General features: G+C 39.6%; 1 protein-coding gene across 1 annotated transcript; it reads right to left on the bottom strand.

Moving 5' to 3' along the window:
* Window positions 1-254: 254 nt before the first annotated feature.
* Window positions 255-19,237, bottom strand: bmp5 (bone morphogenetic protein 5). Its single transcript, XM_036546539.1, has 7 exons — window positions 18,096-19,237; window positions 12,463-12,655; window positions 7,322-7,470; window positions 3,679-3,876; window positions 1,158-1,234; window positions 713-823; window positions 255-504 (listed from the first exon to the last, which is right to left on the bottom strand). The coding sequence occupies exons 1-7, from the start codon at window positions 18,583-18,585 to the stop codon at window positions 355-357; spliced, it is 1,368 nt and encodes a 455-aa protein (XP_036402432.1). The 5' UTR covers window positions 18,586-19,237; the 3' UTR covers window positions 255-354.
* Between the last annotated feature and the right edge of the window lie 358 nt (window positions 19,238-19,595).

Here is a 19,595-nt window from a genome sequence, read left to right on the forward strand (position 1 = left end):
ATCACAGAATTTAACCCAAGGTGAAATGCAGTTTTCCCATCTCAGAAATTTCTGAGAAACCACCGCAAACAGCTGTAAAAGTATCTCTGCATACAGTAGCTATATATTGTTGATGGTTATACAACCCCATGTATCGTCTCATATTAATATGATAGTTTTGCTTGACAGCTGACTTGAGTGATATTCATTTCAAAATGAAGGAAAAAAGCAAGTTATCACAAAATGGGAAAATAAATAAGATGAAGGAACTAATATATACATAACACTGTACATCACATCTCAGATTAACTATCTATCACTGATATGTTTTCCAGCAATCCTACACATCTGGAGACAAGATAGCCCCATGTAATCTCAATGGCAGCCACATGACCGCACCACCATATTCCTGTATTTCTTCAAGATAACATTGGAGCTGTCATCAAAGTACAGAACGGAGATGGCATTCAGTTTGGTTGGGGCACAGCATGGCTTAGGCACATTGTCTGGGAACATCAGATGGACCTGTGGGAAATGGAAAAGGCACACAGTATCTGTGTCAACAGCTGGAAGTGTGTTTAAAATAATCTGATACTAATAATGTATGTACAGGTTTCAAAGTAAAATGTCATAGTTAAACCTGAATCCATAGCAACTTCACATGGTAACATCACCTTGCCAAAGGCACACAAACACATTTCAATAGACTCATTACAACCACATGACCACATACCAAGGTCTGCACAATGGCATGATTTGTTGCGTTCATATGTGCATTAAGAGGAAAGGAACATTCTCCATCGCAGTAAAAAGCAGCGTAGCCTTCAGGTGCAATAATCCAGTCCTTCAGATAAAAATAAAAATGAAAAGGAACAGAATCTTAGAGTAGTTCTCAAGCCATTGTTGAGGTTATATTTTTCCCAAGGCTCTGTCATTCATTCTTCTTCATGAACTACACTGACAAGCCAAGAAACTTGAGCCTAATTTAAAGAAAGGGCCATAACGTATTGTCTATACCATGTTTCTGATCTTACACTAACAAACAGACAACAGACTTCATGCCTGGAACTTAGGGACATGGTAAATACATGAGGAGGGTCTGTTACACCACAGGAAAGGCTTGGCATCGGACCCGGTGTAGTCACACATGCAGCTGTTCAATAGGTGGTGTCCCCTACCTGCCACCCCAGGTCACGGAAGCTCACATATAGTTCGTGTTTCTTGCAGGCCTGCTTTTGTTCACTGGTGTTCTGGTCTGACAAGAGTAAGGACAAAGCAAAATCACACATCAAAACCAGGGCAGGCTTTTCTTACAGGGCCGATACTCAGGATACGTCTAACATGTTCCCCCCTAAACTCCGGAAGGTTACTGATGAGATGGCTTAATGTTTATAAGCCTACAGTAGTAACTGTTGGACGTAAAACAGACCAAAACAGTGTTTGGAGTCCATGTGCATACTGCTGCCATGCATTTGCCTCTCAGTTTCTCCTTCAGATCTCTACAGGAAGTAGTACTGCTAACTGTAATTTGATCACTGCCGTAATTTGTGTTCTGTGGTCTGTATTCTGTGCCACAGAGTTCACTTCCTCTCTGACCTCTAGTTGACACAATTCTGACCTCAGGGGACATTAAAAGGCTTTCTTCTAATTAAGAAGGCACCATATGAATACTGGTACATAACAAATTGTGACACTGACCTAGGCTTTACGCAATATCATAATGACTACGAACAATAGGAAATCCACACCACAGCATTTCTGCATAAAATATTTAATAACTGTTAACAGTGAACAGCGTCATTTCTTCTCGAGTTTGCACACCCGCGGTGACTGATGATCTCACTGATTAAGATCTGTTTTGTGCTCTGACCCCTCTTGGTAGACTAGAGCTATCAAAGTTGAATATGCACATCAATACTGAAAGCAATCAGCCCAGAAAGTGTATCCACAATAATGAATGGGAATGGGGAACAGTCAACATGCCCTGCAATGGCAGTAAATGCCCTAGGTGCTGATGAGACTGCAGGACACTATCCTATATGTTTAAGAATACATACCTCATGGATTAAATCAACATATTTTCTTTAGTCTGACTCGTGCAAATGAGTCAGTTCGACAAGTGCAGCAATTGCAACATGTATGAAAAATGTGGTTTTGGTTAAAAATAGCTTTGTTTTTTTAAAAAAAATGGCTGAATCAAGCATGTATGTGTTACCCTGTGATTTTCTCGCCATCGTCAGGAACCATGTCTAATAAATTACCAATATGGAATTTAGTATGTGTGACTAATCAGTGATTCATCATATTGACTTTTGTCTGTAGCTGAGATAGCTACTAATCTGCTGTAAAACTGTGTGCACTTCCAAAGCTGCGGTGTATGTGGGAGGCGGCACACATAAAGTTCCTACTCTGGATATATCGTATTTCAATTTTACTGGATTAGCTGAAATAAAACAGCACCACTGTCATCATATACTAAAATAAGAAAAAAAGATGTTCTCCACAGACTCACAGATGGCAATGGAATAAAACTCATCAGGACTATAGCATATCAGACATTCTACCCACTTCTTCTTTTATGGTTTCAGAAGAAAAAAACCAAATGTGCGCTTTATTTGCAAGTCCCAGGCCAAAATGCAATGCTTCAAACCATATCATAACAGACATCAGAAAATGCACTACATTATGTTCTGCATTACCTCCTAAGTAGGAGTGAATAAACTATCTGCCAAGTGCTCTTGTGCTTTCTGTGAAACGATAGGGTGGCACACGCTGAATAATGGCAACCAATGAGAGCTGGATGCTGTAAGCACTGCAAATACTGACAGAGGGAGGGGGAGAAAAATAAGAGATGATGGACCAGAGAACAGGAGACAGGGAGAGGAGAAGAGGGAGGGTGGGTGGCTGGGTAGTTCTTCTGCCTGTCCTTCAGCTCTGTAATTATCCCTTTTCAAAAAAGCCACAGTCAGAGGTTACTTTTATAGACTGCAGCTGATTGAGCGCCCTGCTGACATCATGCTAGTTTAGATACAGGGAGCAAGGAGCAGGGCGGGGCGGCGTGCAAGTGAAACAAGGGGCCCGATGTGAAACCTTGGCAAAGAAACGCTGCCTGAGTAGACATAACATCCTGTAATATGTAATGGGGGAACCATTTTTTATGTAGGTGACAGTGAATTAAAAATGAGTCTGACAGACATGCACTCAACCCAACAAATGGTTTTCATTATTTGATTTCTTTAAATTATTTATTTCTGCACAGCACCCCTCTGTAAATTGTACCCAACAAATACTGAGGAGACCTTGTGTATGATGATTCAGCAGTATTTAAAGCGCTGGTGAGGGAGACATCAATGAACTTTAAAAAGGGGTAGGATATATTCACTTTGGGACGATGCAATGATGATTCTCTTATGGAAACCTGTTAGGCACTGTTATCTGTTATTCAGATCAATGCCTACTCATTGTACTTCTGGCTGTTCTGTGCTTCTGTTGATCTCATTACTGCTGACACATATTTAATGTATGTTAAATGCTGTAAGCTGGTCTGGATGCCAAATAAATCACTTAAATTGCTACAGGCATGTACAGTAAATACCAAACTGAGTGGCCAGTAATTTTGCATAGCAATTACTTATCAGAAATAAGTGGAGCTGTTTTCCCTTTTAAAAGTGTAGTGAGGAAACAGAAACGCTGTCCCACCTCCTGCTTTGGAGACCCGAGAGGAGTCCTGCTGCCCCCCAGATTTATTGCGGTTGTGATTCTTCCTCTTTCCTCCTGTGGCTCGCACTGAACGAAGCAGCACCTCGCTGGCTTTGAAGAACGCCACCAAGAAAGGTTGTTTGGACTGCGGCCCGTTCCTCCCGACCACACCAGCAGACTTCATGTTGATGCTTCGACCTGTAAGCGGGACGTGCATCAAACGCAAGAGACAAAAGGTCACAGTACGGTTTCACCCCACGCTCTACTGTGTGTGATTTTAAATTCAGAATTTCAGATTTTTTTTCCCACTGAGGTTGAAATGGTATGCAGAGTAGTAACTTTTGGGAAAGTTGTTGGTTTTTCTAAATTGCATTTTGTTTTTGTTTAATCTTGGATTGTTTTTACACTGTACCTGAGAAAGCAGCCATCTGTTACTATTGTTGTACATGTTACTATTTGCTTTACCACACATGGTGAAACATGTACAAAAGCAAGCGAAATGAAAAACTCCTTAAATGTTGATTAGAGTGAAGCTAACAATGTACATTGATTTAATATTTATAAATTTAGGAATATACTTTAAATATTAATTGGTTGGTAATATTATAGGCAGGTGATGCTTGACAAATTTCTATTTTACCATTAAAAATGCTCCAGTGCCTTTATACAGATGTTTATACAGATGGAATACAAAAAACAACTGCAAACCAGTGAGGTCTAATCTGAATGCTGTATTGCATCTGAGGATTGTAAACAAGTACATATTTTTAAAAGATTTTCAGCAGCCAACATACGGCACTTCAATGAGATACACTCCATTTAATTCAGAGACATAAAGGGGATTAGGAGAACATTTCATACCTACTTTTAGATACAGCCTCAACATATGTGGTAGCAGAACATGCTGCTCAATTCGAGCAACAGAGCCATTAAATGAAAGTCTTATATCTGAAGTCATGCAGCTGTCCCAATCTGGATTTATGTTTTATCTGGACGTATTTCATCAGACAATGTCCCAGACGCATAGATTATCCAGCACCAAGTAGTTCATCAATGTCTTTCGCTTTAAAAAAAAGAAAACATTTCCTTGCTTTTTAGTTGGATCATTGTAACTGACAAAACAGGCAACCATTCCAAATGTTTTCCTCATTTTACCGCACAAAACGAAATTTGTACCCCACACAGCCAACCATGTCGGTTATTTTATGCGATGTTGAAATGTTAGAATGATGATAATGATCTGCACTTACTTAACATCTACACTGTCAAGCTGAGTCTTTAAACTATTCTAATGTTAAATTAATGCTGTTGTGTTTATTTCCATATTCCTATAAACATGAGTTAGGTAGGATTCTGTCATGGAAAATCGTCCCACCCTTCCACTTTCAACATTCAATAACATCTGAACACCAATATCCCTTTGATAAGTGCAACATCTCATAAATTCACCATTCTCTAGACGGCATTCATCAGCAACAATAGTTTCTGCTTGATTAAATCAACATTTGTCTAATGCCATATTTAACTAATAAATAAATAGTTTTGTCTTCATCGAGAAAAAATTGGTTATGTTTACAGAGCGCACCAATTGCTACAATGAAGAACAACAAAAAACACAGTTTTTGCGCTTTTGTTTCATTCAAAGTTAAGGACAAATATTGATTGAATCCAAAGATTAGTCACTACTGATAAAAGATTTGAATTCAGTGCATTTCACCACACAAGTACAATTACAAATGCTGTTATTTTAATAAATTAATTTGCAACTGAATTGCAACAAATACATTTTTTTATTTTGTTTCACTTTGCTACGTTTTCAGTACTTTGTTGAACCTGAAGTACTGGGCAAGGAAGTGGAACTGCCTCTCAATTCTAGAAATTTCCATTTGGCTTTTAGTAAATAAAACTCTGCTCAGATCCCCCTTCATTAGCAGGAGTTGTGTAAAACATGAAGCCAAATACGTACATAAGATTGACCCATTTCTATAACGAAACAGTCACACAGAATGTTTATTCAGGTGCAGTCCTGGTTTAATATGCACACATAGACACAGAACACAATTCTATCACCCAAGATTATTTTAACATTTTTACTGTGAAATCAGGAGCCATGCCAAAATAATTCCCTGATTATAGCTATGTAATTATGTAACAAACTTGATTTTAGGTATCACAGTAGGCTTTGAGATTCTTTCATCAAAGAAGGTTTCTACATGGTTTAATTATATCTTTAAAACAGATTATTGCTCTAGAAATTTCTTCCACAAAACAGTGTTGTATTGTACGTTTTGCTCCATTTAAAAAAATCTCTGGAGGCTCCTTAGCTTAAAGAAAATAGAATCTGATATTTCCAGGTCTATGTGGAAACGTTTATTTAACGTTTAAGGGCCAGTGGGCCGTAGTGTGCCGTTCCTTTACACTTCCTCACAAGAAAAGCACAGAAATAAAAAGAGGTGAAGCTGGTGAGCACACAGCACAATGGTCAATAGAGACGGAAAAGGAGACAGGTTCTCATTGCATAGCTCTTCCATTGAACACCTCTTCCCACTGAAACCAAAAGACAATGTTTTCATAATGCCGTTGCTCTGCCAGCACCTCACAGTGCCCTATACGGTTTAATTCTGCTTTTAAACACTCAATGAAGAGTAATGCAACGTCATATCTGTTCCGTAATTTTTCTTATATCAGTTTTTTTCTGTTTATCGTATGTTTAGTATTTAGGGACATAAGCACTATTAGGGGGTGAATGTTGCTCTTTGCAGTTGTTGCATTTGCAGTTGTTATATCTATGCATTTGTGAAAATAAATTTGATTCTCAATTCTAGAGCTGCCAGTCTTGGGGTCTACTCAGATCAGTAGTACCTCTGACCTTCCCTGACGTTTTCCCTTCACCTGAAGAATTCCCCTGTGTCACACCCCAATCTGCCAAACACAATCTGGGTAACCCCACAGTGGACTGGTGGGGCGCGAACACGTAGTCCGCAGCCGGTTACCAGGCTACTGTTAGGAATCCGCTCCCCTTGGTGGATAGGGTTCTGGGGGTGTGGGGTTCTGGTGTGGACCACTGAACCCTGGAAATATGATCTTTTAAGTTTCCCTTAAAGACCTTAAATTACACACAAAGTGGTGACGCCTTTTAGCTCCAGTTCTATTTTGTTGTTGGACACTTGCTTGGAGCCGCGATGAGGAACATTAAATGGTGTGTTAAAAGTGTGTTCTTTTCAAGTTCATTCCAAGGCAAACCATTCTTCAAAGCCTGGGGTCACCATAAACAGTGCGTTTAGTGGTGATTTGCTTTCCTGTTTCTACAATAAACCCCTGGCAACAGCAACAACAAAATGGCCCAGAAGAGCCACATTTCACAGCAGAGAAAGAGAGATATACATAAAATGGGCGAGAGAAGAGAGGAGGGGGGTTTCCCAAAGACGTGGAAAACATAGCTCTTGTATCACTGAGAGGGGTACTTTTCCTAACCTACAGTATATATAGAGCTGCATAAACACATCATATGGAAACTGTGCACTCTGTACGCCATGGCACCCTCTATTTGGGTGTCTGTTAAACAGTAAAATAATTCATTGTCTTGGCTGATGCAATGGCTTCTGCTCCAGAGTCAAGGAGTCCTGGCTGATAAGTTTCTTACCATCCATAGTCTCCACAGAGAGCTGCAGCCCCATGTTCTGCTGGGGGTTCAGTACCCAGTGGTTGCTGGTGGCTGTGATGTCAAACACCAGCCAGCCTCCATCAGATGCCCTCAGTTTTTTTGAATCCAACAAGAAGGTCTCTGCATCCCTGCAAGGAAAATCAAGGGTCATTTCTGAACAGACAGCATTTTTTACCTCACCACTGGCTTTGACATGTCGGGTGTGACACAGCAAGCTTTCCTTGTTGCAGACCACAGACCGCATAGCAGGATTTTATGTTTGCTAGATAAAAACGTGGGCCCGGAGTGCTGTGTATTCCACAGGCATACATTTTAACTGCATGCTGGTGCTTGAATAATGAACCACAGTCGTGATTGGCTAAATTAGGCTTGTCATACATAATGCTGAAAAGCAAAGAGAAGATGGAAAACATTCAGGACAGTTGCATTAGGAATAAACAGACCCTGATTAATATAATTTTTTACCCCACTCAGACACACTTTAAGTGTGGGAACAGTTCCCAATCAAGTAACTCATGTTAATCCACTTGGATTGTGGTTTAAACCCATAGACAGGCCACACAAGGAGAGAACATATGCTTCCCCTGGGTGACTTGTACATGGAAACAATCTAAAATTTCGGGAGGCCCCGACCTGCCACTTCGGAAGTGATTACACAAACAAGGCACCACTGCATAATGAATACGGTTCTCCAGCAGTATTTCACAGCTTTCAGATTTATGCCAAAAATATTTCTTTTAAAAAATCAGCATCTCACCAGCTTTGTTTGTTGTCCTTTGTCTTTTGAGTGTCACATTCTGAAATAAACTTTCCTGTCTCAGAGGAGGGACTAATGACTCACTGGCTGGATTAGCAACTGTTTTCACAAGTGCAAGAAATCCAGGCTAAAGGGACATTCAGCTGGACCAAACGGGTCAACAGCCAGATTGTATTTCTAGATAACGTTGGGAATTTATTTTCCAATGGTTATTAAAAACGGAATATATAATGAAACACAGTAAGTCTTCTCAGTCTCTCTCTTATTCCTGTGGCCTGCCATTCGGTCACATTTACCATCACACCTTTGAGTACTTTAACACCAGGTTTATATTTGGCTTCTTGGAGATGACCTGTGACCGGGAGTGGGAAACTCTTTAAAACAAAAAAAGCACTGTTGCAAATGTAAAAGCATGGCTGACAGCTGGGAAGGAAAGAAATGCACCAACACACTGTTATAAAGCTCCCAGAACGGGATATTATGGAGTGAGCAGACACACAGGCGATGCTTTGACCACAAGGGATCTTGTCAGGTTGTCAGTGCCTATGTGACGTCACTGGAACTCTGATGTGCATGACTAATAGGAAGAGAGGTGGTGGCTAACCACAGATGGGAGAGTTTACTGAACAGGGTTTGGGAGATTTTTATGCTTCTGTAAAATTGTTTAGGCTGGCAGGTGGGCTGGTAAGTTTGTTCCCACCCCTACAGGGCCCCTAAAAAGAAAGAGACGGCTATGCCTGACCAGCTATGCAGATATTATGAGGAGTGATAAGTGATGGACTTCCAAGGCTTCATAAGTGTTTAAACTGCCAGCGACCCACTAATGGAATGGCTTTATCCCAGGACATTATCAGAAAGGGACTGGTGAGAATGAGACAGCCCAGGGCTGGAAGCCCATAGACAAGGCGGCAGTGTGGAGTGGTTATGGAACTGGTCTTACAACTCAAAGGCAGCAGGTTTGATTCCCAGGTGTACTGCTGTTGTACCCTTCCTACACAAAACATGAGAGCAATGCAATTCTTTACTAGCAAGTTAAATCACTGGAGTGGTTCTAATGGAAATGGCATCAGCCATGGACATAGACCTAAGACTTGGCCTGTGAGTTGGTATCATGTGCATGTTGTAAAAAGGACTTGTAAGGGCAGTTGTGAACTTTACATTACATTACATGCATTTAGCAGTCACTCTTATCCAGAGCTACTTCCAGCTCAACAGAAAATACGTGTATCCATTCAATCCATTCAATTTAGACCAGACCAGTGAGCGTGAGCATAACACTATTCAAGCCCTACCACAAGTTAAGTTCACTTGAACAATTCTACAATGTCTACACAGAATAGCAACATGTGAGCGTTATACAATTACTTATTTTCAATACTAGGCGTCAGTAGTCCCCTCTCTGTGTATTAAGTAAGGTTTAGACCTCCCATACTGAAAATAAACTCTGTCACCATTGTGAAATTCCAGACAAGGCCCCATACTGTATTCTACTCTACAAAAAGAGCCCTCAACAGCAGGTCACAATAATTTCACTGAGTTAAACTTTAAAATGTTTCCTTTTTTTCTGGTTCATGAAAAGCTCCACTTTGTTGAAGCCTCGTATCGGTGCCAATAAAACCTAGCCCTGAGTCTTGAATCAAACACTTCCACATCTGTGTTTCAATAAGGAAGACTGTGCTATTGACTATATAATAGCTGTCTGAAATGTTTTTTTTTTTTTTCCATTTTAAGCCAACAAACGGGCTCCGTTTACATCAACAAATGAATATATTCTGGAACCTGAAACTCTAGGCCAGTACTGCATGTTCAGACACTGGTATGAAAAGTCCTTCTCTACTTTAAAAATAAATATTGGCAATGATTTCTGCCTGTTTTTATTTTGTTTCTTTGTGAGCGTGTGTGCGTGTGTGTGTTTGCGTGTGTGTTGTGGAAGGCAGTCGTATCTAATGAGGTGCACATGCTTTTCATGCTGTTTGTCATCTAAATGCAAGAATGCAAGGTTCTAAGCACCTCTTTGTGCGAGGGAATTTTCCTTTGTTTGTGAAATATGCAGGCTGATAACATATTCAGCACCTGCCCCACTGCCTCCTGGGGTTTGTGGTACGCTCCACAATAGATCAGGGGTCAAAAAGTTCTAACCTGACTGAAAGGGTGTTCTTGCACAAGAATTCCATTCCTAACTATTATAATGTCTCCCACATTCTGTTAATTAACTCCAAAACCATCTACATAGAAAAATGAGAATGTTTGCGATCTTTGTAGAAAAGAAACAACCTTTCAGTGTATGCTGACTTGAACAATGCTATCAAAGCCAATAAGTAATGCAGTTATACTCTTGAATTTATTTCCAAAAAAACAGAATGCAAAAACAAGCTTCTTAACTATCGACTCAATTGAAACTGACTGCAATGTTCACTGCAGTGCATTCACTTTACTCTCAGCAAAATATTTAAGCAATCTCTTATCTATCTCTCACAAAAATGATGTGACTGTAACACCAAATAACACTTCCTTAAATCCACTATTCAATGGACTAAATTAAAGGGCTATGCAGTGACATTGAACAGATGCCTTAGTCAAGTCACTATAGACAATATATCTGATTCACATATATTTTCAAGGGCTTAAACTGAAAATATCATTATTCCTCACACTTAACCCCAAAAATACAATCCAAGCTTTTATTTATGGTTCTGTATGGAAGTATATTTTTTCATCTGGTTGACAGGAATAACACTGAACAAAAATAAAACTTGTAATGGAAACAGATGCATCCTGACAGTGTTTGTAGTTTAAATGGGTAGACTTAACAAAAGTCACATTATCAAAAAAAGGCAAAAAATATTACCATACAAGCATCCCAATCTAAAAAACTCTAAAAATAATAATAATAGGCACACAATATGTACTTTATGTACAACAGATCACTGTTGTTGACATGAACAGTGTGGAATTGATGTAGAAAATCAAAATCTGCAATGATTTTCTACAATGAACCCCAAAACAGAACAAATTCAGTAAGAATACAGAGGTCATTGAAGTCCTTAAAAATTCAAATGCATTGGTTTTGTGGCAGCAACAAGTTGCACACATATTTACAAGAAAATTGGGGGGAAAGTTTTTAAGAAAAACTTTAAGAAAAAAAAAATTTAAGAAAAAAAAAGAGGTCAAGGTTTACTACTACCATCTTATTATTTTCTACAAAATATGAAACAAGATAAGAGGAGCAAAGTCTTTGGTGAATCCATAAATGAAATAAGTTCATATCCAGGGAGCAGAATATGTTACTATATCATACATGTCTGTGAATGTCACAATGTTTGTAGTTCTGAATGAGCTCTCTACTATTTTTATACGTGATATCAGAAATGTATATATTTAGACCTTTTTGAACACTGTAATGTTAATAATTTCTAAAACACACTTGAAACTTCCTGAAACAAATGTTGTAATCACCCTGAGAAGAAGAAAAGAAGAATCCCGGAAAATTCCAGAAGCACGCTAATGTAAACAGGATGTGCTTTTATTTTCTGCTTGACTGCTTGCCTAAAGTGTTTCGCAGAACTGAAGTCTGAAGTCTGAAGAGGAGTTGTTTAAAGGGGTTTTGTTGGAAACGACCAGTATGAGCGAATCCCTGGGTGGGGTCTGGGACTCGGGGGGGGGAGTTTACGGATGCTCACTTCCAGTCGACATTATGAAAAACCAGCCTCATCAAAGATTAAATGTTCAAAATGCAGCCAGAACTCAACACCCATTTCCCATTTAAGCTGTGTTCAACTTTCAGAACGTGTAAGGTTCCATCCCAGAGTATAGGGCACCCCACGTATTCAGTGACTCGGTATGCCTGATCAACAATAAACAAAGGACATTTGATAACCTCGGTTCCTCTCAGCTGAAAAGAATATGAGAGAGCATTTTCTTTTCCAAGGAGAATCCGAGACTCATAAAACCATTGAGTGATAAATTGCAATCATCTCCACAATGGCCCTTCCCATTTTCAAAGAGCCTTCCCTCAGGATATCCCACTCTGTATCGTACCCCCCATCCCCCATGGTAATTTGATTTCAGGGGAGTACTATAGCAATGATGGGGAGGTTTATACTGTCAGGTCGATGTATAGAAATAAGAGAAAGAGAGGTGGTATGTTATTTACAATAACAGCAACTGTGAAAAGACAAAGGCTTACTGAATTAATACATAATGCCATCGTCTAATGCAGAAGACTTTGCTGAAGAAATTTGAATGTACACACCTCTACTAAAGCCTTGAACCCATCTATTCAACTTCCCATGCATTGGAGTATAACATTGCCTAGATCTTGAGAATTTTATGTATTGTTTTCAAAAATGGTGTCAGCACTTACTTGTTCTGGTACTCCTTGATGACCTGGTATATGCTGACCTTCAGCGTGGTGTTTTCATAACGAGAGTGGCTGCGGTCTTTGTAGACACGAAACTCGGCTGCGGTCACTGCCTCCCCATCAGGTATTTGAGTGAGGTCAAACCGAAACTCTTTGTAGTGCCTTCGCTGGTGGGAGAAATCCTTATCTCTCTCCACTGAAAGAAAAAATGAAGAAAAAATGGAGGATTATCTTTGGGGTCTGGAAATAGTTTAGGATGTGAAGGTCAGAGTTAGGTTTATCAAACACTTGACAGACAGTAACATGAGAAAATGCTGTCCCAAAAATGAAAAAGAATCATGTCAGCATTTGCTTTCTGAAAAAAAAGGTCATTTATCAAAACCTTTAACATACCAAATGCAATCCAAACATTTTGACTACCAACTGAAACCCTCTCCAGTTCATTAAATGAGTCCAGTGAGCACAGGTAGCCGTTCCAAGACAGGCCCGGCACTGTGAGCTCTACAGCATTCTCTTCTCATGATGAATGGCCTGTCAGTTAAGAAAAACAGGCCCATTTCAATTAAAGACACTTTCTCTGGCTCTTTCATTTGACAAAAAAAACAAAGGTGAAAATTTTTCTGCAAGATTTCCCAGACTGTTTTGACCTCATTTTTTTTTAACCAAGGACCCAAAATCTTAAAAAAATTATCTGTTTGGGTGTGAAACAGCTATCTGTTTCTTTCCTCAAAGGAACGTCATATAATTTTCTCTAAAAATGGATTAGAGTGTAGAAATGCAACCTTAACTGGTGCCTGTTCATCTGGAAAAATGTAGTGTGTTGTAAAACCATGACTGTTGTTCTCAGTATTGTTTTGACGTTAATCACTTCACAGTCCAAACAGGGAACATGTGTGAACAACAGTATACAGCAGGTCTGAAAGATAGAGTGTGAGGATAAACAGGGTTTCACTATCATATCCACTACATCCACCCCTCCCCAACACACACACACACGCACGCACGCACGCACGCACGCACGCACGCACACACACACACACACACACACAAATGAACTCCTCTTTCAAACTGAAAAAGATAACAGTATTACAGATGACAAACGACACTGTTATAAGTTTGTGAAGCGCGGCAAAAGCGTTAGGCTCAAAGCCTGTTTGCCTTTCGCCACGGCCAGTGAAATAATACAGCGCCGTTTCGCTGATAGTTTATCTACAGCAAAAGCCTGTGGTTACTTAGCACCGGGGGGTCAGAGGTCGCATGGGATTTGAACTAGTGGGGCTTGCTCAGAGCCTGCAGTGGCTGGTAATTGAAAGCAGAGGTGAGGAATATCAAACATGTCGGGCGACAGATAGCAGCAGATTAATGGGGGAAGGCAAAAGACACACTGGGGTCACGGGTGGGATGCAATTGCCTACGCACTGCTGCCCAGCAAATGACATCTCATTAAGATCAACCCTAATTTTCATCAATCAATACTGAGCAAGGATGAAAAATTGGAAAGTGAGGAAGAGGAGAACTGACAACCATGACCAAACATTCTCTTCCAGATGCATATATCTATCCTTTTGTCTTACTTACAGCCATGATAAAATATGTGGTGAATATGTGCTAAATGGTAAATGTTTTAAATGCATATCACACAAGCAACAAGAACAAGAACATAGTCAAAGCACAGCCCATAACACAATGATTAAGCAACAATCTTAACACACATGCTGAATAATAATTACACAACACTTATTAAACTGTTTTAGTGTACACATAGTGAGTAAAATATATTCTTTGGAACAACACACCCACATCATGCCAATGTGCACATACGGTTGAGCCTAAAGAGATCTAGAGGAGTAACATGACATTATTTCAGATTTCAATCGAAATAGGGCACATTGCAATCATGATGACATCATTGTGTGATTTTGAGACTGTATTTAGTACATTTCCTGCATGATAATACCAAGGTCCAAATTAGATTTTCACTTTTTAAATTTCTGCTTTGATCTTTTTTATATGTTAACTTACAAATGAAAATTAAAGACAGTTTATATAACCTGTGATCTTGTACATAGCCTGTGGTTTATAGAACCTGTGATCAGTCCTGAAATCAATGGCTGAATTCCCAAAATTGTAAAAAGCTGAATTCGAGGTATGTGTAAACACTGCTGATTTATTCTCTAAGGCACATAAGGGCAAAGTGTTTACTAGTTTGTCTTCAATACACCCTGTCAGTCAAATCTTCTGTTTAGACTGGCATTCATGCAGACAACACTACTTTGGTATCAGGCAAAAAAAGAACAAAACAAAATCAAACATAAATTATACTAGCCCATGATTTTTAAGTGCAATGGACTGATTTTTTAAACTATTTACAGGAATAAAGTCCTTCAAAGCAATGAATAAAACCACCATTTGCAGGGCTAAAAGAGTGTATGGGCCAAATTTGCATTCAATCTTACATTTTTTTATGTGCAAATTGAAAATAACTAAATGGGTACCCATGGATTTTAAAAGATATTGTCCTATTTCATCATTACTATAAAACATAAACTGTCAATATATTTTTTTAAGACTTCCTTCATCACAATACCACTCAAAACCATCTTTGATTACTTCACAAGAAATCAAGTATGTATCTCCAAATAGTACTTCATGTGCTTTTAATTACTCTAGACTCTCTCGCTATCACTGGCCTCGATTGATAATGATGGAGATAGTCTGATGGAATACAGTGAATTACTAGATTTCAGAGAAGAAAAAAACCCCTCTGATTTTTTTTTAGGGTCACACGGCTGTTTTCTTGAGCAGTTGTGTAGCTTCTGCTGGTGTCATTGTTTTTTCTTAATCCCTTTAGGAAAACGGAATCAATGTGTGCCAAACAGCCAAGCTGCCACGTTCTTCACTCCAAAGCACATGGAAAATAAAATGGTACGTCAAAAACATCTCGTTCTAAGCCTCTGCACTGACCTTTGTGACACCAACAACCGGTAAACACGTGGGGGAGTAGTCCCAAACAAAACCGACTGCGTGTCAGCCCAAATCAAGCAAACAGTGACCAGTTGAAAACAGCCTTAACTAACCTCTCTGCCTGATGTGATGGCAATACTACTGCTGTCCTCGTGAACCTATTTGACCATTTTCAACCAATTTTTTAACAATAGTGACTGATTCACTGAAAACAGATCCTTTGTAAAGAGACACAAAAAAAAACACAATTGTTGGAATGCAGTTTACAGCTAGTAACAAATATATGGGCTCATTGGGTACTTTACCACTAACTGTCCCCGAAATTAGAGAGCTTCAGCTTACCAGGCTGACAGCACACATGTGCCACTGCTCTCAAGTGGAAACAGATGGGACTGGGTCTAGGTGAAGGACTGTGAGTTCACCTCCCTCAGTGTAGGCAGAACCTTCTCTGACACCATCCTGGCATGCTTCTGTTAGCAGCACCCCTTTTTTAACGTCCTTTCTGGAAACATGTTTTGCTTGGGATGTCCTTGAGGTTTTGCAGGTAAAGTAAACTGTACATCTGTATTTGGTAAACTACAGGTTTGATGATGCACAGTGCACTGTCTCCTTAAACAGTCTCAGATTTGAGCAATCTATGACATATAAATGTATGCAGTGATCCCACACAAGAAGGGATGGGGTGTTGAGGAAACATACTCTCCTTGTAATACATGCACTTGATTCATGCCGAGCATACTTAGTAAGCAGGACTGAAAAACAACATGATGAAGCATTTAATATGCTTTGCCCCTCAAAAGCTGTTACCATAAAAGTGGAAAAAATCCATTCAGAAAAACAGCCCTCACTCACCCTCTTTCCTCTCTTTAACAACAGGAAGTAATTAAACCCAATTATTCCCAGGTCAGACAGTCATCTGATAAGTTTGTATGAACAGCAGGGTGAAAGGTCATGGCTACTGAAGTAATATAGTGCTAATCATCCCTATTGTCTAACCTTCACATATAAGATCTTTATTACAACAAGACAGATGTATACTCACACATAGTGTGATCTGGATTTCTACTTCTAAAGTTTACATTTGATTGTTTCACAGGATCAACAGGATCAAAAGCGTGGCACACCATATTTTAATTACATGTTTTCTATTTTGACATCGCAGTAGATATAGTCATTATCTTGATCTGCCTTTCATTCCATCACTGAATAAGGGCAAAAGATACAAAAATGAAGATACAAAAACGTCATTGTTGTTATCTTTCTGCCTAGGCATGACAGAAAATGGATTTCCCATTTTCCATTTGTCAAGATAAGGCAGGGATTTATTAATTTACTAGCTTTTGAGATTTCACTGAGCTGCCCAACTGGAACCAAGCGGAGAAAGGCAATAAAATCGAAATCTTGCACTGTGAAGCCTTCACCCTATCTGCAAGGAAAGGTCGTATGGAGAAGTCAAGCAATATGTGGGAGCTAATTCCTCGGCACCAGCCCGGGCGAACTACTCGGAATTTCACTTCACATCACTGTATGAACGCGTCTTCCGTGTTACAGTAAACAGCGGTGTCTTAAATGTTTTTATTAATAATCATGAAAAGAATTTATTCCATGTGAATATTCTGCGGAGTCGACATCCTCGCCGATGGTTTCCATGGGAAAGCATTTTATTTCTGATGCTTTTATAGATATATATTAATATAATTTCTAAAGTTAAGGGGCACCTGAGCCATGGTAAATCAGGTGTTATTCAACACTCAGCATATTAGCCTCACCATACTACTGTATGACTGAAATAATTTTATATTTTATCTTTTAGGCTAGCAGCCCATGAGACCTATTAGCTGAACTCCGAGTCACGGCTGGTGAGTGTTTTGATTTTTGCTTTATGAGCGCTTAAAATGTGATAAACACAAATACATATTACCCGTGGTTGCTTGTTTCATGTTTGTTGATACTTTTATAGCAACAAAGAATTGAGAAAAATGTCAGTGCACATATATAGGATAAATGTTTAGGGAGATTATTTATTAGAGTATTTAGAGTATCAGTTTTTTTTATTTCCAATTAATGTTTTTATATAACACCATCTTTAACAATGTTCTGATTACAATATTGCTAACTAAAAACTTCCAGCCAACACACCTGTTACCTACAAAGTGAAAACGGTGTGGGCAAGAGATTCGGACCTACTAAATCTCGTAAACTATTCAAGCATAGACTAACCACGTATATTGTCACATATATTTAGCCACAGAAATTCGTTATCTGTGACCGACATGACGAACCATAATAATTAAAGGGAGATCGTTATGATATTGTTTAACCTTACGCTGTTCCAAGTGTGCGAGATAAAATACGAAAATATGCTGCATTTTTAAGGTAGACGAACTACATCAAATAATTGAACGAACTAGCGATGGCCCGTAAACAATACCTTTCATACAGTATGTGACACGTATATGTGGCATTTAAATTAATTGCAACGAAAATATTACTCTATGAGTTTCCAGAGACAACCCGTATGTGGGTTTTATATTTAGAAAGTCTAGTCCATTGTTACAATCAGCGACCGGGAATCTGCATGCTGGATGCAGCTCCTGCTTGTCGTGCACCGAAAACGCACGGGAGATGTGTTCAGCGGAATAGAGACACCAAATTGCTAAAGGTATACATACCTAAGTTGACAAAGCTCATAACCATATCGGCGTCGTTGAGAAAGTTTGTATCGTGTGAGGTAGCCAGCGGAGGGCTTTGGCTCGTCAGCGGTGCAAAGCGATACGACTGTCCCGCGCGGGAGTACCCATGCGGAGAGGCGTAGTACCCTTTGCGCGAGCTTCCCTGGGTCTTTCCCGGGGACCCTTTCCCCGTGCCCTCCACCATTCCGTCTTCCTCCTCCGTGGACATGGCATTGTACAGGTCCAGCATGAACATAGGCGCTGACGATGCTTGTTTCCCCGGAGAGAATGGCCTGGGACGGTGCGGCAAGCCCAAAATTGAAAGGATTTCTCTCTGAATCTCTCTCCTTTCATGGTTACGCAACCTCCTGTAAATAAAGCTAGAATGCACATGGTTGTCCCCCAAACCACACTGAACGCATTGTAGAAACCCTAAGCAACTCCACAAAAGTCCTAATACGGCTGGGCCAAAGGGCTTTAACGGTTTCATCTCAGTACATTAAAGCTATTCAGTTATGCAGAAATATTTCAGGTTTCCATGCCAGGGGGAGTACCAAAACTCACTTTTCCATGCGGTGTTTTCTCCGTACCTTTTACCTCAGTGGTCAACAGTAAGTCACATCGCAGTGGCGACTGACGTTTGACTGATTGATCTGAGTGTCTGTATTCTTCTAAAAATAATAATAATGTTCAATTTGATAAATATTCCTCTTCAGTTATGCTTCACATCTCCTTTTTGAATTCAAGCAAGAATGTAGACTTCCCGCGACTCAAATTCCCATGGTTTAGTGCAACACCTTGTCGAAGTTAGCTCCTGCTTTGCAGCCAAGACCCCATCCCGCGCTGGGTAGATAAGCCGCTCAAGAAGTGCAACAAAACTAGCAAAAAGTGTTTCCTCAGCTCACACCTCCTCGTTATAACGAGATACAGAAACAGGTACGTCCTCAGCGTTTGAACATGGTATATACAAATAAGATTAAAAAAAAAAAAAAATCAACTTAATATCATGGGATAGTATACAGAATATCTCTGGGTATTAGCAACCCAGGTCTTAGCGACAGCGTTTAAGTATATTACGGAGGAATGTGTTGAAACCAGGAGTTTTCAGAGGTCCATCCCACCAAAACCGGGAGTAATGCATCCACCTCTAGCGGCCGCACCACAACTGCACTGACATGAAGATGAATATGGCGCAACTCTGATGTGAAAGAGGATACACTTGTAATCTGAAACGACCCTCGACAAGTCAAAGAGAAACTACACGAGCATTTAATTACTTCTGTCTGAAGGGCATGTAGAGGTTCCATGTATTTGAATGATATATTTATTTCAGTATCGCTGAATATAAACAATGTACTGAAATGGTGTTTTCTAGACAGCAATACTGAAAATATTGTTTCAAGTTATCTTTGACTTGACAGTTGAAACACGATTCCTATACACCTACTATTGTAAAATTATTACACATAACCACGGTCTCAACGTTTTTTATTTATAAAT

The sequence above is a fragment of the Megalops cyprinoides genome, chromosome 15 (genome assembly GCF_013368585.1).
Source record: "Megalops cyprinoides isolate fMegCyp1 chromosome 15, fMegCyp1.pri, whole genome shotgun sequence".
NCBI lineage: Eukaryota > Metazoa > Chordata > Actinopteri > Elopiformes > Megalopidae > Megalops > Megalops cyprinoides.

What these genes read in the sequence shown, in the direction of transcription:
- bmp5 (XM_036546539.1), bottom strand. Translation starts at nt 18,585, where the DNA reads ATGAAACCGTTAAAGCCCTTTGGCCCAGCCGTATTAGGACTTTTGTGG. An exon ending in ATCAAGGAGTACCAGAACAA is followed by an intron (nt 7,471 to 12,462) that starts GTAAGTGCTGAC and finishes TTTTCCTTGCAG; the next exon opens with GGATGCAGAGACCTTCTTGT. An exon ending in TCCGTGACCTGGGGTGGCAG is followed by an intron (nt 824 to 1,157) that starts GTAGGGGACACC and finishes TTTTATCTGAAG; the next exon opens with GACTGGATTATTGCACCTGA.